General features: G+C 37.0%; 1 protein-coding gene across 2 annotated transcripts in view; it reads right to left on the bottom strand.

Moving 5' to 3' along the window:
- The window catches only part of VPS13A (vacuolar protein sorting 13 homolog A), a 266,873-nt gene that overhangs the window by 30,457 nt on the left and 215,636 nt on the right, over window positions 1-20,780 (bottom strand). For both annotated transcript variants that reach the window (XM_028090366.2, XM_028090367.2), the window contains exons 56-67: window positions 20,199-20,345; window positions 19,916-19,997; window positions 19,012-19,081; window positions 18,097-18,202; window positions 13,561-13,674; window positions 12,558-12,700; window positions 11,372-11,453; window positions 10,225-10,338; window positions 9,294-9,369; window positions 9,042-9,205; window positions 8,499-8,544; window positions 8,269-8,392 (exon numbers count right to left, since the gene is read on the bottom strand). In XM_028090366.2, coding sequence (XP_027946167.1) covers window positions 8,269-8,392; window positions 8,499-8,544; window positions 9,042-9,205; window positions 9,294-9,369; window positions 10,225-10,338; window positions 11,372-11,453; window positions 12,558-12,700; window positions 13,561-13,674; window positions 18,097-18,202; window positions 19,012-19,081; window positions 19,916-19,997; window positions 20,199-20,345 — 1,268 coding nt within the window. The remainder of the gene's footprint in view (window positions 1-8,268; window positions 8,393-8,498; window positions 8,545-9,041; window positions 9,206-9,293; window positions 9,370-10,224; window positions 10,339-11,371; window positions 11,454-12,557; window positions 12,701-13,560; window positions 13,675-18,096; window positions 18,203-19,011; window positions 19,082-19,915; window positions 19,998-20,198; window positions 20,346-20,780) is intronic.

Below are 20,780 nucleotides of genomic sequence, written 5' to 3'. Positions count from 1 at the left end.
TGAACTTCTATTTTTTTATTATTATGTTATGTTAATCACCATACATTACATCATTAGTTTTTGATGTAGTGTTCCATGATTCATTGTTTGCTTATAACACCCAGTGATCCATGCAGAACGTGCCCTCTTTAATACCCATCACCAGGCTAATGCATCCCCCCACCCCCCTCCCCTCTAGAACCCGCAGTTTGTTTTTCAGAGTCCATAGTCTCTCATGGTTCGTCTCCCCTCCAATTTTCCCCTCTTCACTTTTCCCCGCCTATCTTTTTTTTTTTTAACATATAATGTATTATTTATTTCAGAGGTACAGGTCTGTGATTCAACAGTCTTAGACAATTCACAGCACTCACCATAGCACATGCCCTCCCCAATGTCTATCACCCAGGCACCCCATCCCTCCTACCCCCACCACTCCAGCAACCCTCAGTTTCTTTCCTGAGATTAAGAATTCCTCATATCAGTGAGGTCATATCATACATGTCTTTCTCTGATTGACTTATTTCGCTCAGCATAATACCTTCCAGTTCCATCCACATCGTTGCAAGTGGCAGGAATTTATTCCTTTTAATGGATGCATAATATTCCATTGTGTGTGTGTGTGTGTGTGTGTGTGTGTGTGTGTGTGTGTGTGTGTGTGTGTGTATATACCACTTCTTCTTTATCCACTCATCTGTCGATGGACATCTTGGCGCTTTCCACAATCTGGCTATTGTGGACATTGCTGCTATAAACACCGGGGTGCACGTACCCCTTTGGATGCCTACATTTGTATCTTTGGGGTAAATACCCAGTAGTGCAATTGCTGGATCGTATGGTAGCTCTATTTTCAACTGTTTGAGGAACCTCCATACTGTTTTCCAGTGTAGCTGCACCAGCTTGCATTCCTACCAACAGTGTAGGAGGGTTCCCCTTTCTCCACATCCCCGCCAACATCTGTCGCTTCCTGACTAACTTTAGCCATTCTGACTGCTGTGAGGTGGTATCTCATTGAGGTTTTGATTTGGATTTCCCTGATGCCGAGCAACGTGGAGCACCTATTCATGTGTCTGTTGGTCATTTGGATGTCTTCTTTGGAAAAATGTCTGTTCATGTCTTCTGCCCATTTCTTGATTGGATTATTTGTTCTTTGGGTGTTGAGTTTGGTAAGTTCTTTATAGATTTTGGATACTAGCCCTTTACCTGATATGTCATTTGCAAATATCTTCTCGCATCCTGTCAGTTGTCTTTTGGTTTTGTGGACTGTTTCTTTTGCTGTGCAAAAGCTTTTTATCTTGATGAAATCCCAAAAGTTCATTTTTGCCCTTGCTTCCCTTGCCTTTGGCGATGGTTCTAGGAAGAAGTTGCTGTGGCTGAGGTCAAAGAGGTTGCTGCCTGTGTTCTCCTTCAGGATTTTGATGGACTCCTGTCTCACATTTAGGTCTTTCAACCATTTGGAGTCTATTTTTGTGTGTGGTGTAGGAAATGGTCCAGTTTCATTCTTCTGCATGTGGCTGTCCAATTTTCCCAACACCATTTGTTGAAGAGACTGTCTTTTTTCCATTGGACATTCTTTCCTGCTTTGTCAAAGATAAGTTGACCATAGAGTTGAGGGTCCATTTCTGGGCTCTCTATTCTGTTCCACTGATCCATGTGTCTGTTTTTGTGCCAGTACCATACTGTCTTGTTGATAACAGCTTTGTAATAGAGCTTGAAATCTGGAATTGGGATGCCACCAGATTTGCTTTTCTTCTGCAACATTCCTCTGGCTATTGGGGGACTTTTCTGATTCCATACAAATTTTACGATTATTTGTTCCATTTCTTTCAAAAAAGTGGATGGTATTTTGGTAGGGATTGCATTGAATGTGTAGATTGCTCTAGGTAACATTGACATCTTCACAATGTTTGTTCTTCCAATCCATGAGCATGGAACGTTTTTCCATTTCTTTGTGTCTTCCTCAATTTCTTTCATGAGTGTTTTATAGTTTTCTGAGTACAGACCCTTTGCCTCTTTGGTTAGATTTATTCCTAGGTATCTTATGGTTTGGGGGGCAATTGTAAATGGGATCGACTCCTTAATTTCTCTTTCTTCTGTCTTGTTGGTGGTGTAAAGGAATGCCACTGATTTCTGTGCACTGATTTTTATATCTTGCCACTTTACTGAATGCCTGTATGAGTTCTAGCAGTTTTGGGGTGGAGTCTTTTGGGCTTTCCACATACAGTATCATATCATCTACGAAGAGTGAGAGTTTGACTTCCTCCTTGCCCATTCGGATGCCTTTTATTTCTTTTTGTCTGATTGCTATGGCTAGGACTTGTAATACTATGTTGAATAGCAGTGATGATAGTGGACATCCCTGCCGTGTTCCTGACCTCAGGGGGAAAGCTCTCAGTTTTTCCCCATTGAGAATGATATTTGCTGTGGGTTTTTCATAGATGGCTTTTATGATATTGAGGTATGTACCCTCTATCCCTATATTCTGAAGAGTTTTGATCAATAAAGGACGTTGTACTTTGTCAAATGCTTTTTCTGCATCTATTGAGAGGATCATATGATTCTTGTTCTTTCTTTTATTAATGTATTGTATCATGTTGATTGATTTGTGGATGTTGAACCAGCCTTGCAGCCCAGGGATAAATCCCACCTGGTCGTGGTGAATAATCCTTTTAATGTACTGTTAGATCCTATTGGCTAGTATTTTGGTGAGAATTTTTGCATCCATGTTCAAGGATATTGGTCTGTAATTCTCCTTTTTGATGGGGTCTTTGCCTGGTTTGGGGGTCAAGGTAATGGTGGCCTCATAAAATGAGTTTGGAAGTTTTCCTTCCATTTCTATTTTTTGGAACAGTTTCAGAAGAATAAGTATTAATTCTTCTTTAAACGTTTGGTAGAATTCCCCTGGGAAGCCATCTGGCCCTGGGGTTTTGTTCGTTGGGAGATTTTTGATGACTGCTTCAATTTCCTTAGTGGTTATAGGTCTGTTCAGGTTTTCTATTTCTTCCTGGTTCAGTTTTGGTAGTTGATATATCTCTAGGAATGCACTCATTTCTTCCAGATTATCTAATTTGCTGGCATAGAGTTGCTCATAATATGTTCTTATAATTGTTTGTATTTCTTTGGTGTTGGTTGTGATCTCTCCTCTTTCATTCATGATTTTGTTGATTTGGGTCATTTCTCTTCTCTTTTTGGTAAGTTTGGCCAGGGGTTTATCAATCTTATTAATTCTTTCAAAGAATCAGCTCCTAGTTTCGTTGATCTGTTCTACTGTTCTTTTGGTTTCTATTTCATTGATTTCCGCTCTGATCTTTATTATTTCTCTTCTCCTGCTGGGTTCAGGCTTTATTTGCTGTTCTTTCTGGATTTTGATGCCTGTTTCCGTCCCCAAATTAGGGAAGTTCTCTGCTATCATTTGCTCCAGTATACCTTCTGCCCCTCTCTCTCTTTCTTCTTCTTCTGAGATCCCAATTATTCTAATGTTGTTTCATCTTATGGTACTGCTTATCTCTCGAAGTCTGCCCTCATGATCCAGTAGTTGTTTCTCTCTCTTTTTCTCAGCTTTATTTTCCATCATTTGGTCTTCTATATCACTAATTCTCTCTTCTGCCTCATTTATCCTAGCAGTTAGAGCCTCCATTTTTGATTGCACCTCATTAATAGCCTTTTTGATTTCGACTTGGTTAGATTTTAGTTCTTTTATTTCTCCAGAGAGGGTTTCTCTAATAACGTCCATGCTTTCTTCAAGCCCAGCTATTATCTTTAAAATCATTCTTCTGAATTCTAGTTCCAACATCTTACTAATGTCCATATTGATTAGGTCCCTGGCAGTTGGTATTGCCTCTTGTTCTTTTATTTGAGGTGATTTTTTCCATCTTGTCATTTTGTCTTCCAGAAAGTGGTCGCTTTTCTGTTCAGAGAGTTGTTGCTAGTCTTTTCTTCGATCTCCTGTTGAGTTCGTAGGTGTTCAGAATGGTTTGTTCCCTATTCAGCTGAATCCTGGGACCAGACGAAATCCACATCTCCTATTCCTCCACCATCTTGCTTCTCCCCCCCAGATCCCTGAACTTCTGAATGTCATTTTATTATTATTTTTAAAGATTTTATTTTTCAACAGAGAGAGAGAGAGAGAGCGAGGGAGGGAACACAAGCAGGGGGAGTGGGAGAGGGAGAAGCAGGCTTCCCACTGCGCAGGGAGCCCAATGTGGGACTTGATCCCAGGACCCTGGGATCATGACCTGAGCTGAAGACAGACACTTAACAACTGAGCCACCCAGGCGCCCCTGAATGTCATTTTATATGGTAAAGTCTCTGAGGATGTGACTAACTGAAGGATTCTGAAAAGAGGTGATGATCCTGGATTATGTAGGTGGGCCCTAAGAGCTACCACAAGTGTCCTCATAGGAGAGACACAGAGGGAGTCCAGGCCTACAGAGCTGAAGGTGATGTGAAGATGAAGGCAGAGCTTGGAATACACCAGAAGCAGGAGGAGGCAAGATGCAAATTCTACTCTCCCAAGGGATTGCAGCCTTGCCGCTACCCTGATCTGACTTTTCGCCTCCAGACCTGTAAGAGGATGAAGTTTTAGTGTGCAGGCCACCGAGCTCGTGGTAATTTGTTACAGCAGCCATAGGGAGACAACACAGTGCACAAAGGATCTCTCTACATTATTTCTACAACTGCATGTGACTCTATAATTATCTCAACTAAAAAAAACAAAAACAAAAACAACCTACCACAGGTCAAGCAATACTCTACGTGCTGTGGAAATAGACAAGAGCTACTGCATTCACAGAACTTACTAATTCTAGCAGGAGACACAAGCAAGGTAAAAATATATAGTGTATTAAGTAGTGAAAAAAGCTAAAGAGAAACAAAAAGTAAGGATGGAAGGGAGATATGAAGTATTTGGGGCAGGACAGGGGCCAAAATCAAATTTTAGGGTGGCTGTGGAAGGCCTCACTGAGAAGATAGCTGATGAATATAGGAAGCAACCATACAACAGAAAGAGTATTTCCAGCAAAGGTAAGGAGTGGGTATAATACCTATTTTAAGTTCCATATCTACTTTTCAAATCAAACTTATAATACTCTAACTAAGATGAATGGGGAAGTAGGGATTTCTCTTTCCTCTTAACAGAATAAACTGAGATTGTCTGTTTCTTAGCTTTGGGAACACCACCTTCTTGATTATACCCCTTACTTTAATGGCCATTCCTTTTCAGTTTCTGTTGCTGAGTTCCCTTTATTTTCCCCAACTTCTCAGTGTTGGTGGACCTGGGGGCCAAGTCCTTGGATCTGTTTTTTTTCTTCTTTCCTAGTCTCGTTCCCTAAGTGATTGCATTCAATCCCGTGGCTTTAAACACCCTGTTATAAACTTGCACATTTCAAATTTTTAACTCTAGCTTGCACCTTCCTCTTGAACTTCAGACTCCTATACTCAGCAATTACTTGATGTCCCCATTTGGATGTCTAAGAGATAGCTTAGACTTATTATGTTCAAAACAAAACTTCTAATTCCCTCCTTCCCTTAATGGAATGACAATACGGTATTTCCAATGTTTCAGAAAAAACTTTAGAATTATCCATGATGATTCTATTTGTGACATCCAATTTATTAAATAATCCTGTTGTCACTACATTCAAAATACAAATAGAACATGACCCCTTCTTACCAATGTCTAGCCTACATGGGTCTCATCACCACTACCTCTCACCTTGATTATTGCAAAGGCTTCTTTCGTGTTCCCCTGTGGCTTCCCTGGTCCCCCTATGATTTGTTCTCAATATAAACAGCAGCCAGCTCACATCATTCTTCTTGTCCAAAACCTTCTCATGGTTCCTTGTCTTAAGAAAAAGCCTAAGTCCTTAACAGTGATTTACCAAGCCCATATGATCTGATTCCCTGCTCATTATCCACTATCATCTTTTCCAACTCTCTCCTCTGGGTACACTGGGTTTGCTATTTCTCAAGCATACTCCTGCGTCAGAGCTTTTTATTTGTTATTCCTACTGCCTGGGACATTCTTCTCACATGGCTCACTCCCTTACTTCCTGTTGGGCTCTTCTCTAGTTTAATCTTACCAGTAAAGCTGCCTTGAATGTCTTATATACAAGATAGCAACTTTCCTCCTCACCACTTCGGATGTTCTTATGTTTCATGCTGCTTTATTTTCCTTCATAGCATTTTTCACCATTTAGCATATCATATTTATCAGTTTACCTATTTTTGTTTATTGCTCTCCCAAGAGAATGTAAGCTGTATGTGGACAGGAGCTTTGAATCATGTTTGTTTCTGGTTCCTTGCGTGATTAAAAGAGTGTCTAGTTGATACACGTCTTATGTAGAATATAGAGCATATCCCCTTTGTAAATAATATATGAAAATGCTTAATGCCAATTATTCACTTCTCAGATTGCAACTTATTATTTTTAATATTTTGGTTCCAATCTTGATTTTATACAGTTCAATTAGATTTATTCGCCCATTTATATTCTTATATATTATTCTCATAGCCCATTTTTCCTTTCTGGTTTTATTTTTATCTTATTTTTTTAAGATTTTATTTATTTATTTGACAGAAAGAGAGTACAAGCAGGGAGAGTGGTAGGGAGAGGGAGAAGCAGTTTCCCACTGAGCAGGGAGCCCAACATGGGGCTTGATCCCAGGATGCTGGGATCATGACCTGAGCTGAAGGCAGATGCTTAACCGACTGAGCCACCCAGGCACCCCCTTTCTGTTTTTAATATCCTTCTTCACAAGTACATCTTCAATAGTTCTTAGTCTTATTTTTATTAAAAATGTTTTACTTTTACTTTTATTAAAAATGTTTTATTAAAGATGTTTTACTTTACATTAATCCTTAAAGGTAATGCAGCTTAGTACAGATTATAAAATTTTAGAAAATGTAAGGTTATTTTAGCAACTCTGGGCATATACTTGTATAGCTCTCTCTAGATCTTGAATTACTTATGTTTCATTGAGTTTTGAGCTTCCCTGATGACAAGTAAACAAATTCTATTTGTGAATTTAAAGTAACATGTAGAAGAGATTGAACCTTTTGCCCCCATCTTAACTCTAAATTACAAAACTGAAAACACCCAATTATAGTAAGCAATATGAAATACTAACTTGAGGGAAGCAGCTCATATGATGACATTACTTATCTCTATAAAGCAGGAAGGAAGGAATATATTAGGGAGATGTTGACCCACCTAACTTTCTAAGTTAGGTCCCATTAGCATGAATTTAATCAACTGTTTTATGTGTTACAAATCTCTAGAGCAGAGATAACAATAGTGCAACTATCGGGATGCCTGGGTGGCTCAGTCAGTTAAGTGGCTGCCTTCAGCTCAGGTCATGATCCCGGCATCCCGGGATCGAGTCCCACATCGGGCTCCTTGCTCAGTAGGAAGCCTGCTTCTCCCTCTGCCTCTGCCTCTCCCCCTGCTTGTACTCTCTCTCTCTGACAAATAAAATCTTTAAAAAAAAAACAAAACAAAAAAATAGTGCAACTATCAAATTTCAATCCTAAGCTCAATTTAACTTGGAAGAAGAGAGAACACTTTTTTTTTTTTAAAGATTTTATTTATTTATTTGAAAGAGACACAGCGAGAGAGGGCACACAAGCAGGGGGAGTGGGAGCAGGGAGCAGGGAGCCCGATGTGGGGCTTGATCCCAGGACCCTGGGATCATGACCTGAGCTAAAGGCAGACACTTAACGACTGAGCCACCTAGGTGCCCCGAGAGAGCATGTTTTAAAATTATTTGCACAAATGAAGAAAAATAAAGGAAATAGATGTAACAGTTTCATAACAAAGTAAGATCATAAAGGGAGGGGAACACAAGCTGAGTTTGAACCAGGAATCTAAAATGCCCTTCTTTACTTCCTAATTATATTTGCTAATTTTATAACTCATGGGTGTGTGTGTGTGTGTGTGTGTATACATATATGTAGCATTACATTATTATATATGTAGATAGCATTACATATATATAGTATATGTATATCATATATATAGCATTACATTATTATAATGTACTTATAATAAGTAAGTAAAAGCTTGCTTAACTTGCCAAACCTCTCCTGCCAAGGCTGCTGGGAATGAACGACCAATAAAGGAGAGCTCTGTGATGGTGAAATGATACAAAGGAAACAACTTAAAGGGGAATTAGGAAGATAATACATAACTTGCCATAAGGTTCAAAACTAAGGGCCTTAAGTCATACAGCTGATTTATTTTATTTCTCATAGTTTTAAGCATTTTACTCAGATCTTCCACCAAAGAGAACTTACCTTTTTATTCCCTGAAATGTACTGCTGGCCATGTCTATGATGCCTCCCGTTGGCCTTGCTACTGCTCCAACTAAACCCTTCCCAACGCCTTTAAAGAAACCAGCTGCTCCTTCTTTCTGAGCTCCTAGAAAGAAAAAAAGACAAAGGTTTAGGCAAGTGGATCAAGAACGAAAACAGAATCAATTTGTGAAAGACCTGGTAATATAGATCACCCAAAGGAATATACTTGCCTTTGATTGGTTTTGTAACAATTCCTGTTATGCCACTTACAAAACCCTAGAGGAAAAGCACAATCGAAAACTTTGTCATGATGTTAAAGAACCAAGTCTGGCTTACAAAAAAATAGAGAATTCTGCTTTCTAGACACCGTAAGAATCTAGAAAGCACTGAAACAGAAATACATCTAGAAATACATTGCCTAAGTATCTTAGCTAAAGAGAATGCTTTAGAGGCTACTGACTTATTTTATATAGGACACAACTCACTGCTCCTCCAATGTCTAAATAATGCTTGAAGGAGTGCAAGTTAAATGTCTATTTTCTTATTCGAAGAATGTAGCTTTAAAAGATATTCCCTGAGGAGCGCCTGGGTGGCTCAGTCAGTTAAGTGTCTGCCTTCGGCTCAGGTCCTGGGACTGAGCCCCGGGTCGGGCTCCCTGCTCAGCGAAGAGTCTGCTTGTCCCTCTCCCTCTGCCCCTCCCTCCTGCTCATGCTCTCTCAAAAAAAAAAAAAAGATAATCCCTGATGGGTTCACGACCCTGGGAAATTTCTTACAGACACTAAGCCTTTTCCTCCACGAGTGATGCCTTCTCTGAGACCAGCTGGTTGCTTATTCATGGCCTCTCTTCTCTTCTGTTGATAGTCTTCATCCAGAGTCATGGCTGCCACTCCCTTAGCCATAGCATTGGTGATTTTGGAGGCAGCACCAGCTAATCCACCTAGCAGAAATGATAATTATTTTTAGTAAAAGCAAAGGTATCATTACTTTCTAGCATAATCATACCTGGCAGGCATTCTCTTTCTTACCAACAGCTCCACCAACTAGTGCCTTCAGTCCTAATGCCATCCCCTCCACAAACTCTTCAGGACCCTGGATGGCTCCCTAAACGGTCAAATAATAATAACAAAGGTTACATTTTCTTTTAAAGGTGAACTTATTGATATAAATGAAGAAAGCAGTAGTGACAAAAATAAAAATATCCTAGAGGAAGTGACACCAGCAAAAAACTTCACATGAACAAAATTCTCAGAGATATTTCATGACATTGGAAGTACAAAGAATAAGTTGATCCAAACTCAGGAATAGGACTATTCACCAGCGTGTACAAATCATGTTTGCTTCAAACTGTAAGTTACAGGATGAGAACATAAGCACAAACTACTCTTGATAATTTTTGTAAAAGAAATAAATGCACTTTAGTTCTTAATATTTCTTATGTTTTAAATTATACTAAACAATGTAAGTAACAGTTTTACTTTTTCATTACCCTCTACATTTAAAAGTCAAAGTAGGAGAGATTTGAATATTTTAACAGAAAATGTTAAGGGACACAAAACAATCATAATTTTTGCCAGTGGTTAAGACTGCTTTTTGCACAGTGTCTGCCTGCAGTTATTTTTCCTGTCCCACACAACAGTGCAAGGCAAGACTGCCTGCCCATGGTGATCTCACTTCTACTACAGAAAAAGTTTACCCACCTTTAATATTCTAACAGAATACTTAAAATTCAGTATATCTTACTGAAGTCTTAAGTTTAAATTTTGAGGGAAAAGGTTAAAATTTCCCTCCAAATTTCTCAAAACCTCTTAACTGTTCTCTGCTGCAAAATCACGTTCTTTTGTTGTGTCTCCCAAAAATCTGTTTACACCTACTTTTTAAGTTAACAATTTGGAATGCGTTATTTGTTCAAAAGTATTAGAGATATATTAAACAATGCAAGAATAACTATTTTGTTACCTGGTACGGTTCATAAAAAAACGCTTCCACACCTTCAGAAAATTCTCTAATCAAGCCAAAGGGATTTCCCAAAACTTCAAGTCCAAGAATGAGTACATACATTTGCTTAATGGCCTAAAAATGAAATACAAACATTAATTCAATCAGAAAAAAATCTTAATATTCAGTACACACATCCAGTTTTTTTTTTTAGGCTAACATCCTTATCAATTTCAACACCTACACCATATCAGCCTATTTATCACTAGTTTTGTTTTAGATTTTTTTTTTTTTTTTTAATTTGACAGAGACACACACAGTGAGAGAGGGAACACAAGCAGGGGGAGTGGGAGAGGGAGAAGCAGGCTCCCCACAGGCAGGGAGCCTGATGCGAGGCTCAATCCCAGGAGTCTGGGACCAGGACCTCAGCCGAAGGCAGACGCTTAACGACTGAGCCACCCAGGCGCTCACTAGTTTTGTTTTTAAAAAGTTATTTGGTGTTTGAGTATTAGAAATAATACGACATATTTACATAAAGCTTTAGAATACTCAAAATGCTTTCACTTTTACAACTATGTGTGACAGTTGCTATTACCACCATCATTTTATAGACTGGAGAAACATACAGGTCAAATGATGCCCAGTGTCACATAGTAGGTAAATAGCAAAACTGGAATCCAAACCCAGACACCTTGAATCAGGCTTAGTGTTCTGTCCACTACAGAACAGCGGTCTCAGACACTCTATAAATTATATCCTAAGATACTAGAGTCTTTCTAAAGGTGGAAAAAAAATCCATTAAAATAACACACCTAACTGACTCAACAACATAATTACATTAAAAATAGCCTGTATTCAGTTAGTTACTAATAGTTTCCCTTGAAACTATTTTTTTGAAGTAAGTTTGGTGCATTAGTTAATATTTTATTTAAAGATACTTGTTTAAGTCCACACATATCCAGAAAACATTTCTGTCAGTGGCTAAAAAACAGAAAGGCAAAAAATTGAAATGGTGGCACGGCTCAATTTCTTTCTCAATCCTGAGGAAAAAAAAATTTTTAAGATTTTGAAAATGGTTATTCACTTTCTTATCAAATCTACATTATACATGTACAGACACAGATTCACTATATCAATCTGTCCCTTTATAAAATAATCTCAGACAAACCTGTTTTGAATAGTGTCTTATTACTTCAGACTGTAGTTCAGATGCTGTATGGAACTGATAGTTCAGTTCAAAAAATGCAAGCCTGAAAAACACATAAATATGTGTGAGGGTGTGGGTAGAAGGAGAGGAAGAGGGAGAGAGGGGAAGAGAATTTAATATTCATGAATGGTTTCATTTTCTTTAGAATTTTTCTCTCAATCTTTCCTTTCCTTACATTTCCCAAGCGAATCAGAAAACGTGCTCTTTTACATATGTGCATTCTGGTCAAAGAACTCTCTAAGACTCTCATGAGAACTATGGATCTTATCCTCAGAAAAGCCATCAATATATACGTATTTTTACATCCTTTAGCGGATTCAGAGACCCTCTGGATCCCACTCACGGACACGGACTGGATTTTTCAACTCTGCCCTGTCATGGCCCACACAGAAAATGTCTGGCACGCTGAGGTGAACGGAAGAGGCTGCTCAAGAACGGCCAGACTTCAGCTGCGGCAGGTCCCGTCTGATCAGCTGACAGCTGAGGAACCAAGGTCGGTTGCCTGCTAACCTATTCACAGCATATATGGATCCACTGCTTGGGAAGCTCTCTGTTAGCTGGTAAAACAGAAGCTGGACGAGAAATCTCATCCCATTCCCAATATCTTCAAACCTATGTTCTTTAATTTGTTACCTAACTTTATCTAGATTTAGAGTTACATCCTACTGGACTCACTGATTCTTACTATGGTTCTTAATAACAGTTCTGGGTGCTACCTGAAAAGGTCACTCTCATCTGAAGTCTCCATTCAGATACCCTAATAGCCTCCATTATAACTCACATTAAAATGTATATTCTTGGCTGTAACATTTAAACGAATACCTTCACTTCCCCTATCATGGCATTCATTTTGTTCTAGTCACATACGTTTTGAAGAATCTCGATCCTAGAAGCCTTGAAGCCACATAGTTTAAGCACCATACCTCTGGGCATACACAGCTTCTTAGGATTCCTTCCATAGGCCAGAAAGGCCTTATATGATGCACAAACTTGTATGGCCTCTCTCCCTCTTTCTTAAGGAAATGATTTAATAATAACCCCTGTCTATGACCTCCAATATCCTTTACACACTTTTTCACTTGTAAAGTTTTTAGGTAAATATAAAATGGACTTTTCATCAATTTATAGATTTGAATATTAAACATACTTAAAAACTACATCTTGTACATCTGTAAGGGTGGCACCAATACTCTTCAGCAAAAGATTTAAAGAACGAACGGCCATCAGTCCTTCCTGTTGTTCTGAATCTTTAGCTTCTTTGCCCGAACTCAAGGAAACACTTAAATGCAACTAAAGAAATAAAGAGATAAATATTGAAAGCACTATCTTCAAGATGACAATTTTAACCTTTAAAATTTACTCTTATTTTAAATTTACTACACAAGATTTCAAAGTTACCTGGATTATGCCGAAATTAAGTGAAAAGTTAAAAGAATTTAAAATTCAATACAGCTCTATTTAAATTTTAAATTCAGCAATGTAAGCTAATACGGTATTTAGGCTCAATCCAATTCTTTTGGTAAAGCTATGAAAATAATAATTTTTATACTTTTTTTAAAAATAATAATCTAGAACTTGAAGTTGTTCAGTCTTCACTTCTTAAATCAAGGTTACTTCATGAATTAATTTAAAACTTACAGACTATAGTTAGTAATATTATAGTGCATTATTTGAAAGTTGCTAAGAGAGTAAATAAATCTTAAAGTTCTCATCACAAGAAAAAAAACTTTTTTTAACACTGTGTGGTGATGGATGGTAACTAACTTACTGTGGTGCTCATTTCACAGTGTATACAAATATCAAATCATTACCTTATACATCTGAAACTAATGCATATGTCAATTATACCAATAAACAGACACACACACACAATTTTGAAAACTGTCATTAAATACGTTAACAGAAAACTAAGGTAACAAAATGTTAGGTCAAGGTATAAACATATAAACACATGTTGTAGGTGGCTCCAATATTATTTCTATATAGTGAAAAACTGTGAGAAGTGTAAATAAAAATTTCAAAGGATTATTCCTGCTACTTTACTTTATTTACAGAATTTATATACTAACAGAGAACATAATTTATATGCTCATCTCCCCAAACAGACCTAGATTATCGAGGATGATAAAAATGACTTCTATTTCCCCTACCTTGATAGGAGATATATGGAAGTATTCATAGAGACTAACTTGTGATGAATCTGCTAATGAAGCTGTTTTATATTCTTCTTGGAAAGCTTCTATATCTTTATGAAAAAGTTCGATCTATAAAGAAACAAAAAGTATTAACAACTTAAAGGATCTGTATGAGGCATTTAAGTCAACAGCTCAGACACTGCAGAACACTCCCCTGTAACATCCATATTCAACACTGTTCGTGACTAGAAAGTTATTGCATGAGAAGGGAACCTAACACCTGTTAGTAAAGCTTTGTCCCTAACTCGCAAATTGATAAGCATATCTTCTTCTTTGTTCCCATCTAATCCATTAAAAAACACCGAGCTTTCCTTCTTGGGACTACAGAGTTATCCCAAAAGGCTATGATAATCTAGCGCATCAACACTTGCTTAAGAATCTTTGTTTCTTTAAATATAATCATAGTTCATTTGTAGCTTTTTAGTAAATACCTCGCTGACATCTACAAAGGTCCATGATATAATCAAAAAGGGGAAGGCACTGAAAATGATGTTGTATGAAGTGATGATTATGGCTTTTATTTTTGGTAATCAACATTAATTCTCTTTTAAGCACAAATTTAAGTTACTTCTGTATGTTGAGAAATGGCCCCAAAGTTCACATTTTGACCTATCATCAATAATATTAAAATGATAGCCTTATTAAAAGTATAGGATCTGGAAATTGACTTCTGGGATGACAGTGTGAAGGGTTCTTTAAACCAGCTCCCCAGTGAAACTGGTGAAATTAAAAAAAAAAAAAATTGGGGGTGCCTGGGTGGCTCAGTTGGTTAAGCATCTGACTCTTGGTTTTGGCTCAGGTCATGATCTCGGGGTCATGGGATGGAGTGCTGCCTTAGGGTCCACACTCAGTGGGGAGTCTGCTTGAGATTCTCTCCCTCCCTCTATGCGCCCCCTGCATGCTTGCTCTTTCTAAAATAAATAAATATTTAAAAAATTAAAAAAACATTTAAAGCCACTATGAATGAACCTAATGGTATAAGCAAATAAAACATCTTTTCACTTGATCTTAGCCAAAAGGCCGAGAAGAGATGCAAATAAAACATCTTTTCAAGAAAATCTACAAAAATTTGGTAAGAAAAGTGAATCTGTAGTATTTGAACAAGTACCGTTCTCTCAGATCCCCCTCCTAGTTCAACAGGCCGTAACTCTCCTCTAGACTGCTACACTCAAGAATGCAAAGCCCCCGCTCTCTGCCCAGTCTCCAGTCAGGAGTACTTTCTTCCCGGGAGGCATAAGATGTTAGCATTTGTTACCCTGCCCCCGTTACCAGCTGCTAATGCTACATCATGGGGGACATGGGGGCTCCCCTCCAGCTGCCCAGCCTCTACTCGTGGGAACAAAGGCTCTGCCTGGGTGTGACTCCGACGAGAGCGCTGGGTTCTCATCCCTCTTGTCCACCTCCAGCTCTGAAGCTCTGGTTCAGACAGTTTGACCTGGGGGCAAGGAAACTTTCACTCCTATCTTTTCCCAAAGAAACTGCCTTCAACTGCAAGAGAGTGTGAAGTTCAAGCCTGAGCTTTAGGAAACAGTGACTGTCATAGGGAAAGGTTAACTATCAGGAAAATCATTGATTCAATGAAGATACAGGCTAAACTGTAGGTCTCTTAGTTTTCATGATAAAAATGGGGAAAGAGACAATTTAAAGGGGTCCCCCTGGGGCTAGAACAGATATCAAACACTGATCTCCAGATCAATTCCTTCAAAAAAGAAAAAAAAAAGCCCAAGTTTGATTAGTTTGCAGAACAATTTATGGCCTAAGGTACTGTGGAAAAAAAAAAATAAAGCAATCAGCCAGCAATTAGTGGAGCTCAATAGCTAGGTGTGGTTGTGAAAAGAGAGGAAGAGGGCCCCGCCCCCAAACCACTTATTCCAGGGTAAGGGTGAGTATCCCAGATGTTCACCTCTCTGAGGAGCAACACCCAAAGCTTAAGAATGCAGGAAATGTCAGGGGTGTGGGCAGGATAGACTTCAATAAAAAAATCTAACCAGTCATAGAATGAACAAATAAGCTAATAACAATAAGCTTTGGAGAGAGAGGAACCAGTAGACAGTTTTTATAGTGTATCATCTAAAATGTCCAGTTCCCAACCAAAAATGATGATATATGCAAAGACATAGGAATGTATGACCCATACACTGGGAAAAAACTAGGCAAAAGAAACTGCATGTGAGATGTGACCAGGCTGGATTAAAAGAAAAATACTTCCAAGTAACCATTGTAAGTATGTTCAAAGAACTAAAGAAAACCTGGGGTGCCTGGGGGGCTCAGACGGTTAAGCATCTGCCTTCGGCTCGGGTCATGGTCGAGCCCCACATGGGGCTCCCTGCTCAGCGGGGAGTCTGCTTCTCCCTCTGCCTGTGCTGTTCCCCCGCATGTGCTCTCTCATGCTATCAAATAAATAAATAAAATCTAAAGAACTAAAGAAAACCATATTTAGAAAAGTAAAAGAAATTATGATGACCATGTCTTATCAAACAGAACAGTATATCAATACAGAGGGAGAAGAATTATATATTAAAAAATCTATTAGAAATTCTGGAACTGAGAACTGTAACAGAAATGGAAGATTCACTAGAAGAACCTAACAGTGTATCTGAGCTGACAGAAGAAATATAAACACTTCATTATATGCTAAATTAAATGCACATGTTTCATCATGAACTTGAAGTGTTAAAGATTATGCAATCTGGAGAACAGAGGAAAAAGAGAGGAAAAATAAGCAGTCTCAGAAATGTGGTACACCATTAAGTGTACTAACATATACAATATGGGAGTATTAGAAGGAGAAAAGAGAAAAAGTAGAAAAAATATGTGAAGAAGTAATAGCTGAACACTTTCTAAATTCAATGAAAAACAGTAACATATCCAGGAGGCCAAATGAACTCCTAGTGCATAAATGGAAAGAGGTTCACTCACAACAGATAGATAAAAGTTAAATTGCTGAAAGTCAAAGACAAGGAGAAAATCTTAAAAACAAGAAGAGAAAAGCAACTTATTACATACAAGAGGACCCTGATAAGATTAATAGTTGGGATGCCTGGGTGGAACAGTCGGTCAAGCGTCCTTAGATCTGGCAAAGGACTCTTAAAAATGACACCAAAAACATGAACAACAACTAAAAAGAATTTGGATTTCATTAACATTAAGCTTTTGTGCTTCAAAAGACATCAGGAAGTAAAACAACACACAGAATGAGAGAAAATATTTGCAAATCATTTATCTGGTATGGGACTTGTATTCAGAATATTACAATTCAATAAAAAGGAGACAACCTATTTAGCAAAGGCAAAGGATCTGAACAGACATTTCTCTGTAGAAAATATGTAAGTGGTACATCAACACATCAAAAGATGCCCAAGATCAACTACTTCACACCCACTATGATGGCTAGAATCCAAAGGATAGATGAAAACAAATGTTGATGATGATGCACTGAAATAAGAATCATACATTTTTTATGATTTCAAACTTCATAAATATTCATAGCAGTATTATTCATAATAGCCAAAATGTGGAAATAGCCCAAGCATCCCTAACTGATGAATGGATAAACAAAGTGTGGCATATCCACAGAGTACTGGATATACATAATATGGAATATATCCATAACGATAGAGTATTAGTTGGCCATAAAAAGGAATGAAGTACTGAAACATGCTACAACCGAATGAACTCTGTAAACATTATGCTAAGTGTAAGAAGCCCATTAAAAAAAACTACATAGTGTATGATTCCACATATCTAGAACAAGAAATCCTATAGACAAAGTACCTTAGTGGTTGCATGGGACTGGGATGGTTTCTTTTTTGAGTGGATGAAAATGTTCTGGAATGAGATAGTAATGATGGCTGTACAATTCTGTAAATACATTAAAAACCACTGAACTGTCCACCACAAATGATTAAAATGTATGATGTGTGAACTGTATTTCAATAAACTGCTATTGAAAGATAAAAAAAGTATATTTGTCTTTGTCCTTATCCACATAATTTATATTATCTTCAGAATTCTTTTTATGAAGACAGCTGAAAAAGAGATCATATCTGAGCTACCCCATCACTGTGATTTTACAGTCTTTCCATCAGTCACAAATAAGATACTACCTTTTATTTTTATCCCTTCTCTCATTGAATATTCTTGTCACACCCAAATTTCTAAGTTATTCATCAAAACAGAAGTAGCCCAGGAAAATAAAAAAGGAAAAAACAGTGATGTGAACCATGACTACTTCTCCCTACTATTGGCCTAAAACTTTTCCTATTCGCTAACTCACCTTCAAAAGGCTATTTTAACTTGTCTTGCTTTCTTCATCTATAATCTGAAAATGTGATTTCTACCAATTTACCCACCGTAGCAGCATAAGAAAAATTTAAAAACTTTATTTTTAAGATGGATCGAAACCATTTTAATATCTTTAAAAATTTATAATTTTTTTAGTCCTCCTCCTTCCCCAACGCTTCCCGTCAATGCTAGCATTCTAAATCTTACCTCGGTTTTTTCAGTCACTTCAGCTTCTGTCATAAGTTCTGCTAAAGCATAGACAAACCCAAGATCTAACCTGAGGTCCATTTCTTGGATCAACACCTTGAAATACCTGTAATACAAAGCAGAAAACATTTAAAAACCATCGATTAAGTGCATTAAGAAAATCAGGTAAGAAAAAAAGCATTAGATAACTATTAGAATGTTGAAATTTAGGATTTTCTAAATGAACAAATAAAAATGTCATGGCAACATTGTTCGTAATAGCAACCAACTCAAAATGTGAAAATGCCTATGAAGAGAAAACTGGTAAGTAAACTGTGGTATATAGTCATAGAGCAGAATATTACACATTAGTGATAATAAACTCTAGCGAATACAGCAAAAATAATAAATTTTGGTAAAAAGTTGAATGAAAAAATCCAGTCCTAAAAGTATACATTCAGTTTAAAAAAAATTTTTTTTAATTAGGAAAAAAAGGAAAACTAAGAAGCATAATGTTTAGGTACATATGTACAATAAAATTGTATTTTAAAACGTAAGAGATGAAGTTAGTGTTTATCGTGGCTGACAGGGTGGAAAAAACAAGAAATAGGGGAGTAACATATCAATGGGTGTTTCTGTCAATATTCTATTTCTTAGACTGGGTGGTGACAATTTTAAGATACCATTTTTTTCTTGCTTCTAAAACAATATGCAGTAATTATAGAAAACTTAAATGAGAAAATAAAATATAAGTACATTTCATTCACAGCCTTCTGACTCTTCAAGATTATAAAACAGATTTTCCTAATCTTTATAATTTAATATTTTGTATGTAAACCTTTGCCTCACCTGAAATCGATTCTTTAGAGTATAATTAATTCACATATTTAAATCAAAACAGTAAATAAACACACAGAAATATATTAAGACACTTACTTAATACGTGATATCTGGGAATGCCCTGCAGATCTCATGACAATACTGACATCTGTAAAGGGCTTTGGAGCTACAAAAGTTAATAAATATGATTAATCCCATGATGCTTTAAGCAAAAGATAAGCATTTTCTTGCAATTTAATACACATCACAATGGAGATTTACTAAATCATGAATGTCAATTAAAATTACTATTTGTAAGATTGATTACAGTCTTATTTCAGACCCCAGGATTTTTTTTTTAAGTATCTATATTCACTTTAAGGATAAATCCTTAAATTAGTAATCTTAAAGTAGAGATATGCATTAGAATCACCAGGGAAACACTGAAAACACAGATTTCAGGGTCTTGTCCTGGACTTCCAGGTAGAGGGGCTTAGGCATGTGCAATGGTGAACAGCTTCCAAGCAGATTATCAATACCGCCTTAGATAGTTCAGAGCCAGTGGTGGGGAGGTGGCGGGTGGGAAGCAAGGGGAGGAGGGAGGAAAGAGAAAGGGGAAGAGGGATAGCAGAGAAAGAAGGAATATGAGGGAGAAGCAGAGGATGGAAGAACAGACTTGTCTTTACAATCATCTGGAGAATACAGGACATTTTCCATGGTTAGAAACCACTCTGAATTTGATTTTCTTCACAATTTATTCAAAGGTCCTAGTAGTTTTTAAATCAGGAATTTACAAATTAGTAATATTTCTAAAAATTTAAATATATATTCCTAATTAATCTTCTCCTCAGAATTCAATGTGTTGTTGACCTTAGTTGAGTACTTGTCCCTTTACAAGAGGTTTTTCTAATGATCCCACAGAAACTAAACTTGAGAATGGTTTCATTTCATGTTTTTATAATAAAATAAATCATACAGAGGCTACAAACATTTTTATGGCAATCTAGAAATATAAACAAACCTGAATCCATGGTGACCGACTTGGGAGGTTTAATTGGATAAAACACAAATGGAAATATAGCACCATGTATCTGGTTTTGGATCTAAGAAAATAAAAACAGGTCAGTATATTAATATGTTAATTACAGAACCCAACTAGAATAACAGGATTTAATAAGTAGAAGGAATCAAGCAGTCTAGATCCACACAGAAACTGAAGCACTAGGTAAGAGAGGCCATGGGAATACATTTGGTTTATTGTTATGTTCCTTATGAACACAATTTGACTATCTTTTCAGACTCACCTGTATTCTGTAAACTTGAATTCTAAATGATGACTGATGTGCGGATGTGCTATATTCTACTTTCAATGCTGGAAGATAATTTCTTCTTATAGCTATTACATGTGGCTGCAGAATTTTCATGTTAGTACCACTAGGTGTGAAGCGAACCTGAAAAATACCCGCCCCCCCCAGACTGTTGTATTTCTCTGTATTCATAATTGATTAAAATTAGAAATTTGTACTGAAAACTTTAAAGATAATGTTAATTAAAACAGTAGCTTAAATAGTTGATTAGACTGGATCTTTACAATCTGACTAGGTTTAGACTGGATCTTTCCAATACAACTCACAAAAATGTTCATATAATCCTTATAGCTTAGTTGTATCTTTTTATATAAATTTACTAAAAAATAAAGTCGTAAAAGAAAAAATAATTTAAAAAGTATAATAAGTAAAACAACATATTGGCTTCTTGTTAACTAAGGAATAGATCTCATTAGCATCTTAAGAGAAAGTCTGAGTTGTTAATACAGACAACTATTCCTGTAAAGTATTTTGTATAAAGTATATATGACAGAATTCATTGTTTTGTAAGGAAACCAG

The sequence above is a fragment of the Eumetopias jubatus genome, unplaced genomic scaffold (assembly GCF_037043125.1).
Source record: "Eumetopias jubatus isolate StellerSeaLion01/CBP00866 unplaced genomic scaffold, mEumJub1_p1.0 scaffold_15, whole genome shotgun sequence".
NCBI classification, from domain to species: domain Eukaryota; kingdom Metazoa; phylum Chordata; class Mammalia; order Carnivora; family Otariidae; genus Eumetopias; species Eumetopias jubatus.
Note: the sequence above shows the minus strand (reverse complement) of the source record. Positions and strands in the feature narration are given on the sequence as shown.